This window comes from Micropterus salmoides, unplaced genomic scaffold, assembly GCF_014851395.1.
Source record: "Micropterus salmoides isolate LMB-PRFRI ecotype aquatic unplaced genomic scaffold, ASM1485139v1 Ms_hic_scaffold_5, whole genome shotgun sequence".
NCBI lineage: Eukaryota > Metazoa > Chordata > Actinopteri > Centrarchiformes > Centrarchidae > Micropterus > Micropterus salmoides.
Window position 1 is genome coordinate 38,748,647 of NW_024044237.1, and position 20,862 is coordinate 38,769,508.

At 43.4% G+C, this 20,862-nt stretch overlaps 1 protein-coding gene across 1 annotated transcript in view; it reads left to right on the plus strand.

Moving 5' to 3' along the window:
• si:ch73-60h1.1 (calcium/calmodulin-dependent protein kinase type IV) overlaps positions 1-20,107 on the plus strand; it is a 33,862-nt gene extending 13,755 nt beyond the window's left edge. The window contains exons 6-11 of the mRNA XM_038699640.1: positions 6,883-6,973; positions 10,861-10,935; positions 12,801-12,876; positions 16,231-16,357; positions 17,442-17,594; positions 17,819-20,107. Coding sequence (XP_038555568.1) covers positions 6,883-6,973; positions 10,861-10,935; positions 12,801-12,876; positions 16,231-16,357; positions 17,442-17,594; positions 17,819-18,331 — 1,035 coding nt within the window. The 3' untranslated portion in view covers positions 18,332-20,107. The remainder of the gene's footprint in view (positions 1-6,882; positions 6,974-10,860; positions 10,936-12,800; positions 12,877-16,230; positions 16,358-17,441; positions 17,595-17,818) is intronic.
• Positions 20,108-20,862: the final 755 nt, after the last annotated feature.

Sequence of the window (20,862 nt, forward strand, 5' to 3'; positions counted from 1 at the left end):
AGGTGTTGCAGGTATTGCTGTAGTTGCTGTAGTTGGTTGCAGATGTTGCTGTAGTTGCTGTAGTCGGTTGCAGGTGTTGCTATAGTTGCTGTAGTTGGTTGCAGGTGTTGCTGTAGTTGCTGTAGTCAGTTGAAGGTGTTGCTGTTGCTTTAGTTGCGGTAGTCGGTTGCAGGTGTTGCTGTAGTTGGTTGCAGGTGTTGCTGTAGTTGCTATAGTCGGTTGCAGGTGTTGCTGTAGTTGCTGTAGTCAGTTGTAGGCGTTGCTGTGGTTGGTTGCAGGAGTTGCTGTAGTTGCTGTAGTTGGTTGCAGGTGTTGCTGTAGTTGCTGTAGTCAGTTGAAGGTGTTGCTGTTGCTTTAGTTGCGGTAGTCGGTTGCAGGTGTTGCTGTAGTTGGTTGCAGGTGTTGCTGTAGTTGCTATAGTCGGTTGCAGGTGTTGCTGTAGTTGCTGTAGTCAGTTGTAGGCGTTGCTGTGGTTGGTTGCAGGAGTTGCTGTAGTTGCTGTAGTTGGTTGCATGTGTTGCTGTAGTTGGTTGCAGGTGTTGCTGTAGTTGCTGTAGTCAGTTGCATGTCTTTCTGTAGTTGCTGTAGTTGGTTGCACGTGTTGCTGTAGTTGCTGTAGTCAGTTGCAGGAGTTGCTGTAGTCGGTTGCTGTAGTTGCTGTAGTCAGTTGCAGGTGTTGCTGTAGTTTGCTGTAGTTGGTTGCATGTGTTACTGTAGTTGCTGTAGTTGGTTGCAGTGTTGCTGTAGTTGCTGTAGTCGGTTGCAGTGTTGCTGTAGTTGCTGTAGTCGGTTGCAGGAGTTGCTGTAGTCAGTTGCAGGAGTTGCTGTAGTCGGTTGCTGTAGTTGCTGTAGTCAGTTGCAGGTGTTGCTGTAGTCGGTTGCTGTAGTTGCTGTAGTCAGTTGCAGGTGTTGCTGTAGTCGGTTGCTGTAGTTGCTGTAGTCAGTTGCAGGTGTTGCTGTAGTTTGCTGTAGTTGGTTGCATGTGTTACTGTAGTTGCTGTAGTTGGTTGCAGTGTTGCTGTAGTTGCTGTAGTCGGTTGCAGGAGTTGCTGTAGTCGGTTGCAGGAGTTGCTGTAGTCGGTTGCTGTAGTCAGTTGCAGGTGTTGCTGTAGTCGGTTGCTGTAGTCGGTTGCTGTAGTTGCTGTAGTCAGTTGCAGGTGTTGCTGTAGTCGGTTGCTGTAGTTGCTGTAGTCAGTTGCAGGTGTTGCTGTAGTTTGCTGTAGTTGGTTGCATGTGTTACTGTAGTTGCTGTAGTTGGTTGCAGTGTTGCTGTAGTTGCTGTAGTCGGTTGCAGGAGTTGCTGTAGTCGGTTGCTGTAGTCAGTTGCAGGTGTTGCTGTAGTCGGTTGCTGTAGTCGGTTGCTGTAGTTGCTGTAGTCAGTTGCAGGTGTTGCTGTAGTCGGTTGCTGTAGTCGGTTGCAGGTGTTTCAGGTGTTAGCGCTGTAGTGGCAGCGTGTAGCAGCGCTGCAGTCTCTTATGTAACAGCAGCTTCCTTCCTGCTGCTGAACAGATTAAAAGCAGAGAGGATTAATACACACAGAAACACACACACACAGAAACACGCACACACAGAAACACGCACACACAGAAACACGCACACACAGAAACACGCGCACACAGAAACACGCACACACAGAAACACACACACACAGAAACACGCGCACACAGAAACACACACACACAGAAACACGCGCACACACAGAAACACGCACACACAGAAACATGCGCACACAGAAACACGCGCACACACAGAAACACGCACACACAGAAACATGCGCACACAGAAACACACACACAGAAACACGCGCACACAAAAACACGCACACACAGAAACACGCACACACAGAAACACTGACCACAGCTGACCTACATCAGCACGCAGGCAAACATACGCCTGTGTATGTTTGTGTGTTTATATCTGCGTGTGTTTATGTTTGTTTGTGTTTCTGCGTGTGTGTGTTCAGATTCCGGTACAGTTGTATCAGATATGTGTGGCGTTAATCTGCAGCACAGAAAATTCCTGCAGCCCCCGAACACATCAATGTCTTTTTTCCACCAGTTTCTCAAACTCAGGGTGGCGACCCCTCCAGGCGGACGTGTTGACAACGTGTTTCCTTCAACACGTTTTCACTCTCATATGCAGTGAAACGCTGCAGTGTCATTAAAGAGGAACACCAGCAGGCCGAGTACAGAACAGTACACAGTACACACTAAACACTACACACTACACACTACACACTAAACAGTACACAGTACACACTACACAGTACACAGTACACACTACACAGTACACAGTACACACTACACAGAACACACTACACACTACACAGTACACACTACACACTACACACTACACAGTACACAGTACACAGTACACACTACACAGAACACACAACACACACTACACAGTACACACTAAACACTACACACTACACACTACACACTAAACACTAAACACTACACACTACACACTACACACTACACAGTACACACTACACAGAACACACTACACACTACACACTAAACACTACACACTACACACTACACAGTACACAGTACACAGTACACACTACACAGAACACACTACACAGAACACACTACACACTACACACTACACAGTACACACTAAACACTAAACACTACACACTACACACTACACACTACACAGTACACACTACACAGTACACACTACACAGTACACACTACACAGTACACACTACACACTACACAGTACACACTACACAGTACACACTACACAGTACACACTATACACTACGCAGTACACACTACACAGTACACACTACGCAGTACACACTATACACTACGCAGTACACACTATACACTACGCAGTACACACTACACACTACACACTACGCAGTACACACTATACACTACGCCGTACACACTACACACTACGCAGTACACACTACGCAGTACACACTACACAGTACACACTACACACTACACAGTACACACTACACAGTACACACTAAACAGTACACACTACACACTATACACTACGCAGTACACACTACACAGTACACACTACGCAGTACACACTATACACTACGCACTACACACTACGCAGTACACACTACGCAGTACACACTACGCAGTACACAGTACACAGTACACACTACACAGTACACAGTACACACTACACAGTACACACTAAACAGTACACAGTACACACTACACAGTACACACTAAACAGTACACACTATACAGTACACACTACGCAGTACACACTACGCAGTACACAGTACACACTATACAGTACACACTAAACAGTACACACTAAACAGTACACACTATACAGTACACACTACACAGTACACACTACACAGTACACACTAAACAGTACACACTATACAGTACACACTACGCAGTACGCACTACACACTACGCAGTACACACTACGCAGTACACACTACGCACTACGCAGTACACACTACACACTACGCAGTACACACTACACTGTACACACTACACACTACGCAGTACACACTACGCAGTACACACTACGCAGTACACACTACACACTACGCACTACACAGTACACACTACACAGTACACACTACGCAGTACACACTACACACTACACTGTACACACTACACACTACGCAGTACACACTACGCAGTACACACTACGCAGTACACACTACACACTACACACTACGCACTACGCAGTACACACTACACAGTACACACTACGCACTACACAGTACACACTACGCACTACACAGTACACACTACACACTACACACTACACACTACGCAGTACACACTACACACTACACTGTACACACTACACACTACGCAGTACACACTACGCAGTACACACTACGCAGTACACACTACGCAGTACACTGTACACACTACACACTACGCAGTACACACTACGCAGTACACACTACGCAGTACACACTACGCAGTACACACTACACACTACGCAGTACACACTACGCAGTACACACTACACACTACACAGTACACACTACGCCGTACACACTACACAGTACACACTACACAGTACACACTACACAGTACACACTACACAGTACACACTACGCAGTACACACTACGCAGTACACACTACACACTACACAGTACACACTACGCCGTATACACTACACACTACGCACTACGCACTACACAGTACACACTACACACTACGCAGTACACACTACACACTACACAGTACACACTACACACTACACACTACACACTAAACAGTACACACTACACAGTACACAGTACACAGTACACACTAAACACTACACACTACACACTACACAGTACACACTACACACTACACACTACACACTACACACTAAACAGTACACACTACACAGTACACACTACACAGAACACACAACACACACTACACAGTACACACTAAACACTACACACTACACACTAAACACTAAACACTACACACTACACACTACACAGTACACACTACACAGTACACACTACACAGTACACACTACACAGTACACAGTACACACTACACAGTACACACTAAACGCTACACACTAACACTAAACGCTACACAGTACACATTACACAGTACACACTACACAGTACACAGTACACACTAAACAGTACACACTACACACTACACACTATACACTACGCAGTACACACTACACAGTACACACTACGCAGTACACACTATACACTACGCAGTACACACTATACACTACGCAGTACACACTACACACTACGCAGTACACACTATACACTACGCCGTACACACTACACACTACGCAGTACACACTACGCAGTACACACTACGCAGTACACACTACGCAGTACACACTACACACTACACACTACACAGTACACACTACACAGTACACACTAAACAGTACACAGTACACACTAAACAGTACACACTACACACTATACACTACGCAGTACACACTATACACTACACACTATACACTACGCAGTACACACTACGCAGTACACACTATACACTACGCACTACACACTACGCAGTACACACTACGCAGTACACACTACGCAGTACACAGTACGCAGTACACAGTACACAGTACACACTACACAGTACACAGTACACACTACACAGTACACACTAAACAGTACGCAGTACACACTACGCAGTACACAGTACACACTATACAGTACACACTAAACAGTACACACTAGACAGTACACACTACGCAGTACACACTACACAGTACACACTACACACTACGCACTACGCAGTACACACTACGCACTACGCAGTACACACTACACACTACGCAGTACACACTACGCAGTACACACTACACACTACACAGTACACACTACGCCGTACACACTACACACTACACAGTACACACTACGCCGTACACACTACACAGTACGCACTACACAGTACGCACTACACAGTACGCACTACACAGTACACACTACGCAGTACACACTACACAGTACACACTACGCAGTACACACTACACACTACACAGTACACACTACACAGTACACACTACGCAGTACACACTACGCAGTACACACTACGCAGTACACACTACGCAGTACACACTACACACTACACAGTACACACTACGCCGTACACACTACACAGTACACACTACACAGTACACACTACACAGTACACACTACACAGTACACACTACACAGTACGCACTACACAGTACACACTACGCAGTACACACTACACACTACACAGTACACACTACGCCGTACACACTACACACTACGCACTACACAGTACACACTACACACTACACACTACGCAGTACACACTACACACTACACTGTACACACTACACACTACGCAGTACACACTACGCAGTACACACTACGCAGTACACTGTACACACTACACACTACGCAGTACACACTACGCAGTACACACTACGCAGTACACACTACGCAGTACACACTACACACTACGCAGTACACACTACGCAGTACACACTACACACTACACAGTACACACTACGCCGTACACACTACACAGTACACAGTACACACTACACAGTACACACTACACAGTACGCACTACACAGTACACACTACGCAGTACACACTACACACTACACAGTACACACTACGCCGTACACACTACACACTACGCACTACACAGTACACACTACACACTACGCAGTACACACTACACAGTACACACTACACACTACGCAGTACACACTACGCAGTACACACTACACTGTACACACTACACACTACGCAGTACACACTACGCAGTACACACTACGCAGTACACTGTACACACTACACACTACGCAGTACACACTACGCAGTACACACTACGCAGTACACACTACACACTACACAGTACACACTACGCCGTACACACTACACAGTACACACTACACAGTACACACTACGCAGTACACACTACGCAGTACACACTACGCAGTACACACTACGCAGTACACACTACACACTACACAGTACACACTACGCCGTACACACTACACAGTACACACTACACAGTACACACTACACAGTACACACTACACAGTACGCAGAAGAAACGCAGTAGAGATATTTGTCATGACAATGATGCAGATTAATTAAGTAACAGATTGAAAATCTTCATTTTGTAACTTAAGTTTAATGTTGGACAGAGAAAATAAATAAATCTCGCTGACTGATTTATCAGCTTCTATAGTTTGTAAGTGAGTTCAGGTCTCCTCGCTGACAGAAGCTGAGCTCATAAGAGGATGTGAGTCAGACCGCAGCAGGGGATGCTGGGAGCTGGAGGAAGAGGCCATCTGTCAGTCCATGCTGCCAAATCCTCCACAGACCCCCCCCCCCCCCACCTCCGGGCCTCTAGAGGGCACTGCCCGTTTTCAACCTGTGTTTTTGTGTGTTTCAGTATCTACATGAGAACGGCGTCGTGCATCGTGACCTCAAACCAGAGAACCTGCTGTACGCCGACCTGTCGCTGGACGCCCCGCTGAAGATCGGTAACACCACGACACGATTTCAGATTATGACACGAAATGAATGAAACTTTATTGAACTCAGCCTGTGGTCAGGACAGCAACACACATACAAATGTAAGAGTTTTTCTATGAAGGGAAACAGACGTTGAGGCGTCTTTATCTTCTGTAATGTGACGTTTTTCGGAGTGAAGTAGAACATGTGGACGGGTTAGTGATAAACTGCAGGATGAAGAGTTCCTTTATGGAAAATCCTTCAATTAACTAAACTCTTTAAACTTGGATCAGCTGGAAAATGCATCGTCTCAAAGCTGAAAGATGTGTTTCTCACAGGACAGGAAGGATCTATATGTACATTTGTAATCTTAAAAGTAACAAATTTAACTTGTAAATGTAAATGTACAAATGTAGTGCAGTAAAAAGTACAATATTTCCCTCTGAGATGTGGAGAAGAAGTAGAAAGTTGCACAAATGCTCTGGTAAAGTACTAGTACGTCAGACCTGTATTGAAGAACTGTACTTGAGTAAATGTACTTAGTTACTTAGTTCTCCTGTTTTTTTTGTTTGTTTGTTTGTTATATGGGTCAGGTGGTTTATTGCCTGAACCCTGAAAGTTCTCCAGGTACTTCTAATACACAGGCTGAGCACAAACTCTCTGCCTGGTCTCCTCCCTGAAGAGCAGAGGCGTCACACGGAGTACACGCCACCTGCTGGACAAACGAGTCCACTGGTCTGCAATTGCTTTGATAGCAGAAAAATAAAAAATAAATAAACTGATAGCGGCTGGTGCTGAACTAGATCAGGTTACTCACATAATCACTTCCTCTTAAGTGATTATGCCGCCAAAAAAAGGCGCGATCACGTTTTTTGCAGCAATGCTTTATGTCGAGTTTTTTGAGAGCTTTTATTTTGAAAAGTTCTGAAAGACATTTGAAAGAGTCTCTGGCTCGCCGTGTGACGGCTTGAAAAACATTCGGCCCGAGGCCAGATTTATTTGCCGACCCCTGATGTAAAGGTTCTGACACGTTACAGCTTTTATTTTGAAGGGCATGTTCAAACGTGACATCACATAGAAGCAATACTTGTGATTGGCCGACTACATTTGTGGATCGTAGTCGCACTCTTTGTGGTAAACCAGTGTGAAAATGATTTGTAGAGAAATAGGAAGCGATCCACAGACACAGGTTTGACACTTGAATGTTGAGCTTTGCACAGAATTTTATCCGCATGCAGCAGTTTGAAAATACAAGTTAGACTGTGTTTGTTTGCAAAAGTGGATTTGTAGAAATTGTAATTTGTGAAACAGTTGTGTCAAAATTCTGGAAACAAATGCAAAACAATCTACAAATTTTAGTACAAGTTCTAATCGTGTTTGTGGATCATGGAGAGTTTGTTTATGGATTTTTGTGTTTTCTAATTGCATTATATACATTTGTCTCTGCATGATCAATGATTCTGACTCTGATTTACTCCCATACTGGACTTTTTCTGTGCAGATTTGCTGTAACCACGTCTGTTGCTGAGTTTACTCACTGCCTCAGTTTCACAGATTTGGGCAACGTGGACAACAAGAAATGTAGAGGTCTGGGGATTTAAGCATCCTGCAGCTTTCCAAAAAGTCTTTAAAGCCACAGAAATCATCTCAGTCTGAGCCTGGAAAGCCTGCAGCTGCTACAGCAGAGCGCAGACATCATGTACTGTCCGTAATCACGTGTACATCAGCCGTGTTTTATTGTGTTTATTGTTCTCAGATTAACCTTTTCTCAAATTTGAGAATAATACACATGCTGATAAATATGGGAATTTTCTTTTAAGTTTCAAACAGATGGAGGGAAATTATTAGCAGCTAATAAAGTTTTCTGGCCACAAAAAAATTTATTAGTGGTGGAAGAAGTACTCACATCTTTTACATATGTAAAAGTAGAAGTACCAAAGTCTAGAAATACTCAGTTACAAGTAAAAGACCTAATTTCAAATCAAAAATATTTAAAGTACTAAAAGTAAAGAATGGCCCATTTCAGAAATATAATACATTAATTTACTGGATTATAATTATTGATTAATTCATGTGTTCATCCCTTTAATGCTGCAGCAGCTACTTTTAATGACTTTATGACCTGCTGGGTAGCTTGTTCATTTACCCCAGGATCAATAATATTACATCATCATTTATTTTCCCTCTCAGATATAGTGGAGTAGAAGTTTGGAGTAGCTGAAAATAGAAATACTAAAGTAAAGTACTTCAGTAAATATACTTTCCATCACTGCCTCTGTGGAACTTGGAGAAAACTGAGAATCTCTTTTGTGATATTGAACTTTATGTTATTGCATAATAATGATATTTGACGGCACTTGTGCGAATACATTACTGATATGTTAAAAGATTATAAACCGAGTAGGGCTCATAGGTCCATGGAGTCCAAACTGAACACGGTGAAGCTGCTTTTAGCTGCTTCTCTGCACGCAGCTGGAACAAATCACCAGAAGATATTAAATGTGCCCCAAATTTTTAAATCCAGCTTAAAACCATTTCTCTTTTCATGTGCCTGTGATTGAGGAAACTCGCACTCTGTTCTTACCCCACAGTCATTCCAGAAGTGAAGCTCTAGTCACGCCCGATGGGGACGTGATGCTTCGGGCTGTTATGTCCCGAAACTTCCCCCATGTTTTTATTCTACTATTTATTATTCTTTTAAGATATTTTTATTACTTTCATTTACCTTGTAGCCTACTTTTTATTTGTTATACTTCTTATTTTGCTCGTGTCTATATAAAGCACACTGAAATGCTTCTATGAACAAGTTGTTCTATTTAAATAAACTTTCTTGCTCTGCCCCCCACTTGACGACCGTTGCCCCAGTGTTTCCCATTAATCACAGAGACAACGGCGCCCGCCACGGTCCAACTTGTTCCGCCATAGTTTCAAAATGAAGCGAAACAATTATCACACTTCTCATCATAACATTACAGACCTCTAACGTTGTGTTTGGCCCGCTGCAGTCAGCTCGCACACGTCAGTACGGTGACGTTTACTAAGGGATCAAACCCGTGAAACTAGCTGTACCTGAATTTGGAGTGCACACGTATTGTTGGTAAATGAAAGGTCACAGAGCAGCTGACAGGCAGGTTAGACACTTTATTCTATCAATTTCTCTCTTTACAAAGACAAGAAGACCTGAAGAGAGATTGATTGATTGATTTTGGGTTGCACCAGATTAATGCATTTAACTTTAATGTTTACAAATTGTTTCCCTGGGGTGGGGTTACCCCCTCGAGGGTGCGAGGTCCACCACCGGAGTCTCATAAAATCCTGTGGGAATCACTGCCTGGCCCACATTTGTTTTAGTGACTGTATGGCTGACCGTGTTTAATGCCGGACAGTTGTTGTATCAAACCAGGAAATAAAAGCGAAACATCTGCATGTAACAGCTAACAGGTTAGAGGATGATCCTGCGAGGACGGTTAGTCATAGTGAGGAAATCTGGTTGCACCATGCACACCGATGTGGCATCACAAGATGGTCTCTAGTTCTCCTTTCTTTAGTTTGTACAGACCCCTCAGTCTGAATGTGTAACAGAAGCCCGGCGCTGTCGTCTGGTCCATTTATTTGGCGGAGCAGGAGAAGCTCCAGATGGCCGGTGGACCTCCGGCTAACAGTTACAGATGGAAGCAGCTCACATTCAGCCTCCACTGTGCTTCAGCGAGACTCCTCCGCCAACACCTTCCTTTAGTTCAGAGACTCTCCTGCAGTGATACACATTCTCCTCCGCCTCCACCTTCCACTGCTTCACCCCCTCATTCACTGTAAATACAAACAGGAAACAGCAGAAACACGTCGATGCAAGAACTATCTTTCATCTGCAAACCTCTACAGTTAAAGAAACAATAAATTGATTTTCTTTTATTTACAGCTGACTTTGGTCTTTCCAAAATCGTCGATGACCAGGTCACCATGAAGACCGTCTGTGGTACACCAGGGTACTGCGGTGAGTTTACCACCTCCACTACACTGCGACAGAGTTGTAGTACTACATGGGTATGAATACTGGGTGGTGTAGTAGCTGTAGTTAATGGTGTAGTTTCTGTAGTAGAAAGTGTAGTAGCAGTAGTAGATGGTGTAGTAGAAGTATTAGATGGTGTAGCAGAAATAATAGATGGTGTAGTAGAAGTAGTAGATGGTGTAGTAGCCGTAGTAGATGGTGTAGTAGTCGTAGTAGATGGTGTAGTAGCAGTGTTAGATGGTGTAGCAGAAATAATAGATGGTGTAGTAGAAGTAGTAGATGGTGTAGTAGCCGTAGTAGATGGTGTAGTAGCCGTATTAGATGGTGTAGTAGCAGTATTAGATGGTGTAGTAGAAGTATTAGATGGTGGAGCAGAAATAATAGATGGTGTAGTAGAAGTAGTAGATGGTGTAGTCGTCGTAGTAGATGTTTAGTAACAGTAGTAGATGGTGTAGTAGAAGTATTAGATGGTGTAGCAGAAATAATAGATGGTGTAGTAGAAGTAGTAGATGGTGTAGTAGCCGTAGTAGATGGTGTAGTAGCAATAGTAGATGGTGTAGTAGCAGTATTAGATGGTGTAGTAGAAGTATTAGATGGTGTAGCAGAAATAATAGATGGTGTAGTAGAAGTAGTAGATGGTGTAGTAGCCGTAGTAGATGGTCTAGTAGCAGTATTAGATGGTGTAGTCGTCGTAGTAGATGGTGTAGTAACAGTAGTAGATGGTGTAGTAGAAGTATTAGATGGTGTAGCAGTAATAATAGATGGTGTAGTAGAAGTAGTAGATGGTGTAGTAGCCGTAGTAGATGGTGTAGTAGCCGTAGTAGATGGTGTAGTAGCCGTAGTAGATGGTGTAGCAGAAATAATAGATGGTGTAGTAGCCGTAGTAGATGGTGTAGCAGAAATAATAGATGGTGTAGTAGCCGTAGTAGATGGTGTAGTAGCCGTAGTAGATGGTGTAGTAGCCGTAGTAGATGGTGTAGTAGCAGTATTAGATGATGTAGTAGAATTATTAGATGGTGTAGCAGAAATAATAGATGGTGTAGTCGTCGTAGTAGATGGTGTAGTAGCCGTAGTAGATGGTGTAGTAGCAGTATTAGATGGTGTAGTCGTTGTAGTAGATGGTGTAGTAACAGTAGTAGATGGTGTAGTAGAAGTATTAGATGGTGTAGTCGTCGTAGTAGATGGTGCAGTAGCAGTATTAGATGGTGTAGTAGCAGTATTAGATGGTGTAGTAGCAGTAGTAAATGGTGTAGTAGCAGTAGTAGATGGTGTAGTAGCAGTATTAGATGTGTAGTAGCAGTAGTGGATGGTGTAGTAGCAGTATTAGATGGTGTAGTAGAAGTATTAGATGGTGTAGTCGTCGTAGTAGATGGTGTAGTAGAAGTATTAGATGGTGTAGTAGAAGTATTAGATGGTGTAGTCGTCGTAGTAGATGGTGTAGTAGAAGTAGTAGATGGTGTAGTAGCAGTAGTAGATGGTGTAGTAAGAGTAGTAGATGGTGTAGTAGCAGTAGTAGATGGTGTAGTAGCAGTAGTAGATGGTGTAGTAAGAGTAGTAGATGGTGTAGTAGCAGTAGTAGATGGTGTAGTAAGAGTAGTAGATGGTGTAGTAGCCGTAGTAGATGGTGTAGTAGCCGTAGTAGATGGTGTAGTAGCAGTAGTAGATGGTGTAGTAGCAGTAGTAGATGGTATAATATGTGTAGTAGACATCTTTAATGACCTGTGTTACTGTGATGAGTGGTAGTGGTCAGTGATGCGTTCACAGCCACCGCTGCCCTGTGGGATTTCACATTACTCACTGTTAGAGCTTCTGTCAGCCATCTGGCGGCTAACAGGCTCCTCTGCCTGCAGCTCCTGAGATCCTGCGGGGAAATGCTTACGGCCCTGAGGTGGACATGTGGTCAGTGGGCGTCATCCTCTACATCCTGTGAGTCCTTTAACACCTCCCTCCCAACCGAGCCTCCACACAAACACACACAATGAAGTGATTCAGTACTGACTCATTACTGTCAGTACGGATTTTACATTTAAAGTTGTAGGATCATCCGCCTGTCTCCTAATAGCCATTAAAGGCGATGTGTTAATGGTGCCTTCAAATGGGTTTGATGTTTACTCTCAGCTGAGTCAACAACAACACACTGCGCTGGTTTTTACCTTTTCTGCAAGTGGACATTTGCTCAGTTTAAATGTGACATTAACTACCCGGTCAAAATGGTTAGAATACGGCTATTTTTCAAGTAGTTCAAGTCCAGTGAAAACCCTTAAATGGTACTAAAGTTAAAAACAACATTTACGTCACCAAAACAGACATTTTCAGATCTAAAATAAACAATTAAATGAAGGAGTTTGGTTCATTATTCACAGAAGGACCAACCGATGACCAGCTGCTCTGTCTGCCTTCATTACGATTATTTATAATATATTTTATATTGTACAAATTAAGCTTCTGAGGGTGGATTAACAAGCTGTTTCAAGGTGTTTACTTTCCTTCCCCTGCTGCAGAATAACTTGAAGTTGTTAACTCATTATTGATCCCTGAAAATTGTAAATCTCTGAAATTTAACAGTGAAGTGATCTATATATATATGATATATATCATTTATTCATTTAGCTGACGCTTTTCTCCAAAGTGACTTACAATTGCTATATAGAGGTCGCACGCCTCTGGAGCCACGAGGGGTTAAGTGTCTTGCTCAGGGACACATGGTGGAATTGAACCCACGTCTCTCCCAGCAAAGGCATGCGTCTTATCCACTGCACCAACACCACCCCAGATATATATATAAATATATATGTAGGATCATCAGTTGATCCTACAGTGAAATAATGAACATTTTTAATGAACAATGAACTCCTTCATTTAATTGTTAATTTTAGATCTGAAAATGTCTGTTTTGGTTTTTAACTTCATTTATGGTTTTTCACTGAACTACTTAGATTTACAGAAGAACTACAAACATGGCGGCGTTCTAATCATTTTGACCTGCAGTGTAAGTGTGACATTCTTAGCTTATGGAGATCATTCATCCCTTAAGCTTTCAATTCTTGGTTGTTGCCAAAATCACAAGCCTAAGAGCTTTACATGAGTCATGTTCAAGGTTCGAGTTATAATCTGAGCTTCGTGGGGGTCTCTAATATAGCCTACTAACTAACGTTACCGGCCGAGATAAATTAATAAATAAATAGGGATCAGATTAGGGGTGTGACGACACATTTGGGTCACAAGAACAAGACGCAAAGATATTCTAACAGTAATTTGAACAAAAAAGACTTTAAGCATTAAACACTTAATTTCCTGCATTCTGGAGACACTTTCTGTGACAATTTATGGTGGAAATGTCTTTATTTATATGAAGGGAAACAAAAAAGGTGGCAGGTGACAATTCAAAATATAAAAATATAATGGAATATAAAGCAGAAATCAGCAGCTTGTTGTTTTAGCTTAAGTTACTTTTTTGGACGATGCACATTTGTTTCTTCTATATTTCAGTAACGTGTTCATAGTGTGTTTTATTTGTTCTTGTTGCTGTTTTTCAGAACATTTTTTAACAAAAGCTTTCAAAAAGTGATGGAGACAGTCTGACCTGTCCCCAGCGTCCCCAGTGTAAATGACACCTATCTGTCAAAATGTTTAAATGTCCCGCCCCATCCGGGCTGTGATTGGTCGGTTCACGAAAAGTGACATTGACGAGCTACATTCAGCACACGGCTGCTTGAGAGGCACCGAGCTTCTCTTCTCCCTCGTCTCTTTCCGCCGACAGAGATTAGCAGGCAGGTGAGAACGGGAACAGGTGAGCGTCACGTAGCGCCCAGAGAACCTGATATGGCGAGGGCAGAGGAGAGGACCGACAGTGTGCCAGTACGCAAGAAAAAGTCCCGGTACGCCAAAGAGTAAAATGCAAGGGCAACTGGACTTGGTTGAAGATACTAGAAGATGTTTCGTTCCTCCTCCAAGAGACTTCTTCAGTTCTGACTGACTGGTAGGGAAACTCAGCTACTTAGGCTCTGGGGTCGTTAGCCAGGATCGTCGATACCGCGGGTTCGTTAGTGTTCCTGGCTGTGGTAACGACAGTTACCACTGAAACATAAGCTAGGGGTCGACAGAACCCTGCACCACAGAGCGGACAACATGCCAACAAGCGCCCAAGCCAGAGAGAAGGAACAGAACCACCTGAAGGGGGCACTTACAGCCTGTGGAGACCCTGAATGGACCTTTGTGAAAACAGCCACAAGATCCAAGAAGAACAAAACTACAGAGGAGGAAAAGAAGGTCAAACGCAACAACATTGTGATTCCATACGTGTCTGGAGTATCAGAGAAACTCAGGAGGATTTTCAACAAACACAACATCCCTGTGTTTTTTAAACCCAAGAACACACTAAGACAGATGCTGGTCCACCCCAAAGACCGCACACCCAAACACAAGAAAAGCAATCTAGTGTATGCGGTCCAATGCAGTGAGGAATGCACAGACCTGTATATTGGGGAGACTAAACAACCACGACACAAACGCATGGCTCAACACAGAAGGGCCAACTCCTCAGGTCAAGACTCTGCAGTCTACTTACATCTGAAGGACAGAGGACACTCGTTTGAGGACCACCAGGTGCACATTTTAGACAGAGAAGATGGATGGTTTGAAAGAGGTGTCAAGGAAGCATCTACACCAGGGTGGAGAAGCCGTCATTGAACAGGGGAGGGGGTCTACGCCACCACTTATCCCCCACTTACAATGCTGTCCTTTCATCACTTCCCAGGAAACTCAACAAACGTAACCTATTGGCCTCAGGTGAAGATACCAACGATGGTCGTTCAGACTTGGCCACGGTGGTTCTAACGACCATGATGACTGTCGTTACCACAGCCAGGAACACTAACGAACCAGCGGTATCGAAGATCCTGGCAAACGACCCCACTGAGGTTAAATAGAGTTTCCCTACCAGTCAGTCAGAACTGAAGACGTCTCTCGGATGAAGGACGAAAGTCCAGTTGCCCTGGACCTCAACCTTCGTTGGATAACGTAGTTCATTAGGAAAACATGTTAATTTAAGTCTGTTTATATTTTTAATGTAAATAATGGTACTAATTACAATGATAAATACATTTGTGATTCAAAATAATGGTTGTTGACAAATGAATTAGAGACCCCCACCGACGCATGATTTTACTGCTTCCATGGGAGCTCAGACCTCCTTATGGGGGCTGAGCTCCCACGTAACTCGAACCCTGGTCATGTTATGAACTTGAGTACCTGTAGCATTAACTGTGAGCTTTTCCCCAGACTCTGTGGGTTCGAGCCCTTCTTTGACCCGAGGGGGGATCAGTACATGTACAGCCGTATCCTCAACTGCGACTACGAGTTTGTGTCTCCGTGGTGGGACGAGGTCTCCCTCAATGCCAAGGATTTGGTGAGTTCCCCTGTTCGTCCTCCGGACATCCTGACATGTAGCACGCTAAGCTAATCAGACACAGTCTTACAACAGTGGAAAAGCTCTGACAGCAAATTGATAAAAACTGTATGTGTCTACATATAACACCTGATTGTGAGAATGCACCAAATGTTCAGTTGTGTCAGTGTCAACGTCACTGACCTGAAAGACTGACTAAATGATTGGACTTGTCTGGAATGACTTGCTTTAGACTTTAGACTTGCCTTCTTTACTTTTCTTTAATGTCTGGAACCTATCTGGGTTTACTTGAATCGTGGACTTGTCTTGAATGGCTTGGATTACCGAATGACATGATACTTGACTTGGACTTGTCTGAAATGGCTCGATACTCTAGTTGTACTTGTCTGGAATTACTTTAGACTTGTCTTTGAATTAGTGTGAATGACTTGAGACTTTACTTTGACCTGTTTCAATGGCTTGACTTTGTTTTAGAATTATTTGAGACTAGTTTTGAATTTCTCAGACTGGTCTCGTATGACTTGCCCTTAGGGATACCTTAAAACGTGTCTTGACTAGAGACTTGTCTGGAATGACTGAACTTGTCTCTATTGGCTAAAGACTTGAGTTGGACTTGACTTAAATAACTTTGATTTGAACTTGTTTCTTGAGTTAATGTTCAACTTTTGTTGGTGTTGAATGACTTGGACCTGTTTTGAATGAGTAGGATAAAGACTTGAGACCGTAGACTTGTAGTAAAGGAGTTTAAACGGAATTTTCGAGACTCCTGTTGAACTATTCTGTGAGACTTGTGCTGAACGTCTCAAGACATGATGGCTTGACAGTTGACAATCTCGAAAGACTTGGATTTATTTTGGAATGGCTTGAGACCTGAACTTGTTCCGAATGACTTCGATTTGTCTGGAAGCACTTTACTTTGACCTATTTCAAATATCTTGAGACCTAACTTTGAATTGTCTGGAATGTCTTGGAGGGACTTGAGACTTGTCTTGGACCTCTCCAACAATCAGTGCTACCTGGAGAGGATTCCTTCCTGACAGGTTGTCTGGACTCTTTTGTCTGGACTCTGTTTATCTGTCTGCAGGTCAGTAAGCTGATCGTCCTCGACCCTCACAAGCGCCTCAGTGTCCGAGAGGCTCTGCACCACCCCTGGGTGTTGGGCAAAGCCGCCCGCTTCTCCCACATGGACACCACCCAGAGGAAACTACAGGAGTTCAACGCTCGACGCAAACTTAAGGTGAGGACGGATCTCGGTGTTGAACATTGAGCGGAGACTCAGCAACAACTGCCAAGGATTCAGTGGGTTGACACAACACTGATCTGTTCCTGCTGTAGGAAACGTTTCTAGAGTTTGATCTTAGAAATGTAAGACATGTTTCTGGAGACAAACTTTACTGCAGTGTTTATATAAGGAAATGTTTAGTGTGTGTATGTTAATAGTGAATGCGTGTGTTTCAACAGGCTGCCATGAAGGCCGTCGTGGCCACCAGTCGGATGCACGAGGGCTCGCGGCGTCGTACTGACAGCTGCGAGATTCCAGGCTCGGGGACATCCAGGCAGAGCAGCATGCAGCAGGACCCACCCCCAGAGTCAACAAGCCCCGCCCCTGCAGACAAAGAGGCCCTGCCCCCTGATCAGCAGCTCCCTCAGGAAGACGGATCAAAGCCCGGCGACCAAAGTGCCCTCAGCCCCTCCCCTCCATGCAGCCCCAAACCACCCACCTCTGATGTCACGCCCACAGGCCCCGCCCCCATCAGACCACCGCTTCGTGTCGACGGGCTACGTCAGGCGTCCGTCGTCTCCAAATCCATGCTGGTTCAGCCCCGATTGCCGCAGAAGAGCTACTCCGTGGTAGGGCCTGCCGCCAGGGTTGAGGCCACGCCCTCGGTGGCCACGCCTCCGAATCCCAACACCCTCAGCAACGGCTTCATGCCGGGGGCGGAGCCAGCCAGTAAGACCGCCCACTGCCAATGATTTCCTGACAAACAGAGCGGAGACGCTTCACTCTGCTTCAGTTTCACACAAAAATCCCAGAAATAACGAGGTTCAGCCTTCCATTAACTCTAAAATCATTTATTGGGACCAAATTACACCAGAACCTAAATAATCTGTAACATCCAGAGCTAACATAACCAGTACAACTCACATTTCTGTAGCTCTGCAGCTAACATGCTAACAGATATGTCCTCACTGAGGGTTTGTAGGGTACTTTTGCAGCCTGGACAGTTGAGCTGCAGGGTTTCAGTACGAAGGCTGGAGATGATTCAGGACGTGAAAAACAAAAAGCACTTGTCCCACATTAGGACTTACGAGTGATTTAATCTGCTCTTGTTGCTGTGGTAAGAAAAACAACTAGGCGCGTCAAGAAGTGCTGCCACTGGACAGAAAGAAAGGCTTCTCTCGTTTAAACATCATTTAGATTTTAGACTCTTTCTGTCTTCTAATAAATACAGACGTATTTAGAGATAATTGTTAAAACATGTAAAATGCTAGTTTTCTAGCTGCAAGCAAAACGACAAATGTTTTAACAATCTGATTCACAATTTCTCTATCTGGTAAATTTGCCATATTGCTGGAGAATTACACCTTTTTCTTTATAAAAATACATTACAATCTTAATTAGTGTTGGAAAGGTTATTTTCTAAATGTAATAGGTAATCGATTGTGATGCAATTTAAAATGTAATAGTTAAATTACTTTATTAAAGTAATATAACTTATTAAATTTAAGTACTTTTTGATTACTTTTCTAAATTTCTAATGAATGTTTTCGGCTGTTAATCATTTTCTAAAGACAGCTTGAGAGGCAGTTAAACTGGCAGATGGGCGGAGAACCAATCAGAAGCATCAGAACAGCTGTGGCTGGAAACAGCAAAGGAAGATAGTGTGCACATGAAAAACACGCAAAGCAACAAAATTAATATTATTCAACATATAGCCGAGCTTATTACTGAAAATATTCAGATGTAACCCCCCAGTGTAATCATTAACGTTTTCAGGAGTAACTGTAATTTAATTTCACATGTTTTTCCAGTAACTCTTACAGACATTTATTTTCTAATTCAAATATGTAATGAAATTACATGTAACTAGTTACTCCCCAACACTGATCTTAATCATATAATATGTCATTTATTGTTATAATTGAAAGTCGCGAATTACAGACAGCAGTAAAGACTTCTTCTGCTAACTCTTGCTACTTCAGTCTAGCTAGCATCTCTTAGCTAAGATAGCATGCTAGATAACACTTTGGGTTAACCGAAGAACTTACTGGACTCCTGAGTTGACCTGAAGCTGGATCAGCATCAACAAACACAATGCTGCTCCGGTGAATCTTTAACATGTTAAAGTTCAGTCATAGCAGCATTTTAAACCAAGCAAACAAAATTTGCTAACTGACAGTAGCAGCTAGCTTAGCGGGCGGCCGTGAGTAGCGGGTTAGCAGTTAGCTTGGTACCTAGCTCACCACCGAGCCATGTAGTAATTGCTTTGTCAGGAGAACTCCACATATTGTGCAAAGACGACGTAGTGATGAGGCAACTTTCTGTTGGGAACAGGACTTAACTTCTGTGGCATGTTAGCTTGTTAGCTGGCTCTGCCCTCCTGATCATTGAACTAGACTCCTCATGACAGTTTCATGTCATGTGACAATATCCCACTGCATTTGTGAAGCATGCTAACCATCAGAAAAGCTTAAACTCCTCAAACTAAAACGGCGTCTCTTCCTGTGTTTGGTTGCTCTTCTTGCCACAGTAACGAGGTTCAGCTCTCGGACTGAAGTGTCGTGTAAATTAGCCCGTTTGCAACCAGATGAAGCTTTGCATTGATCTGTGTCTGGATACCTTACCTGGATGATGACGCCCGATCACAGACCTTCACATCTGCACCGGTTTATTATTCTAACTATGCTAACTTTGCACTCGCCACCTCCGGTGTAGAGATTCAGAAAAACTCATGTGTACTGGGACAAGCAGGCTCCTAAAGCTTTCAAAGTAAACATCAAAAAGATTTGAGACACTTCATCTGTAGCAGCTGCACAGGGATCTATTCAAGTCAACATCATTTATATATCAAAAAATCACAAATCTTCCTCCACGTCTAACAATTCCTGCCCTTTATAATAACAGAGCACCTTCAGTGGCGTCTAAATAATGACAGCAGCCTGACTGTAAGTGTTCTGCTGCATTAATATGAGTTGTCATTGATCCAGATCAAATAGATTAAAGGGGGTCAAACATTTTTAGTGACTGTGCCGGATTCTCCTACATTCAGGAGTGTAATCCAGATCACGGAACCTCAGTCTGATTGGTCCTGGTTTTGTCTTCAGCTTTATTTTGGTTACAAACTTAGTCCCGTCTGTAGTTTACTGTCACTTTAAAGGAACTGTTCAACATTTTGAGAAATACACTTTTTCACTTTTTTTGAGTTCATCAATCTCATGTATGTGAGTTGAGTACAGATCTGGCGTCCGGAGCTGCGTCTCAGTTCTTCCTTCACTACACCAAC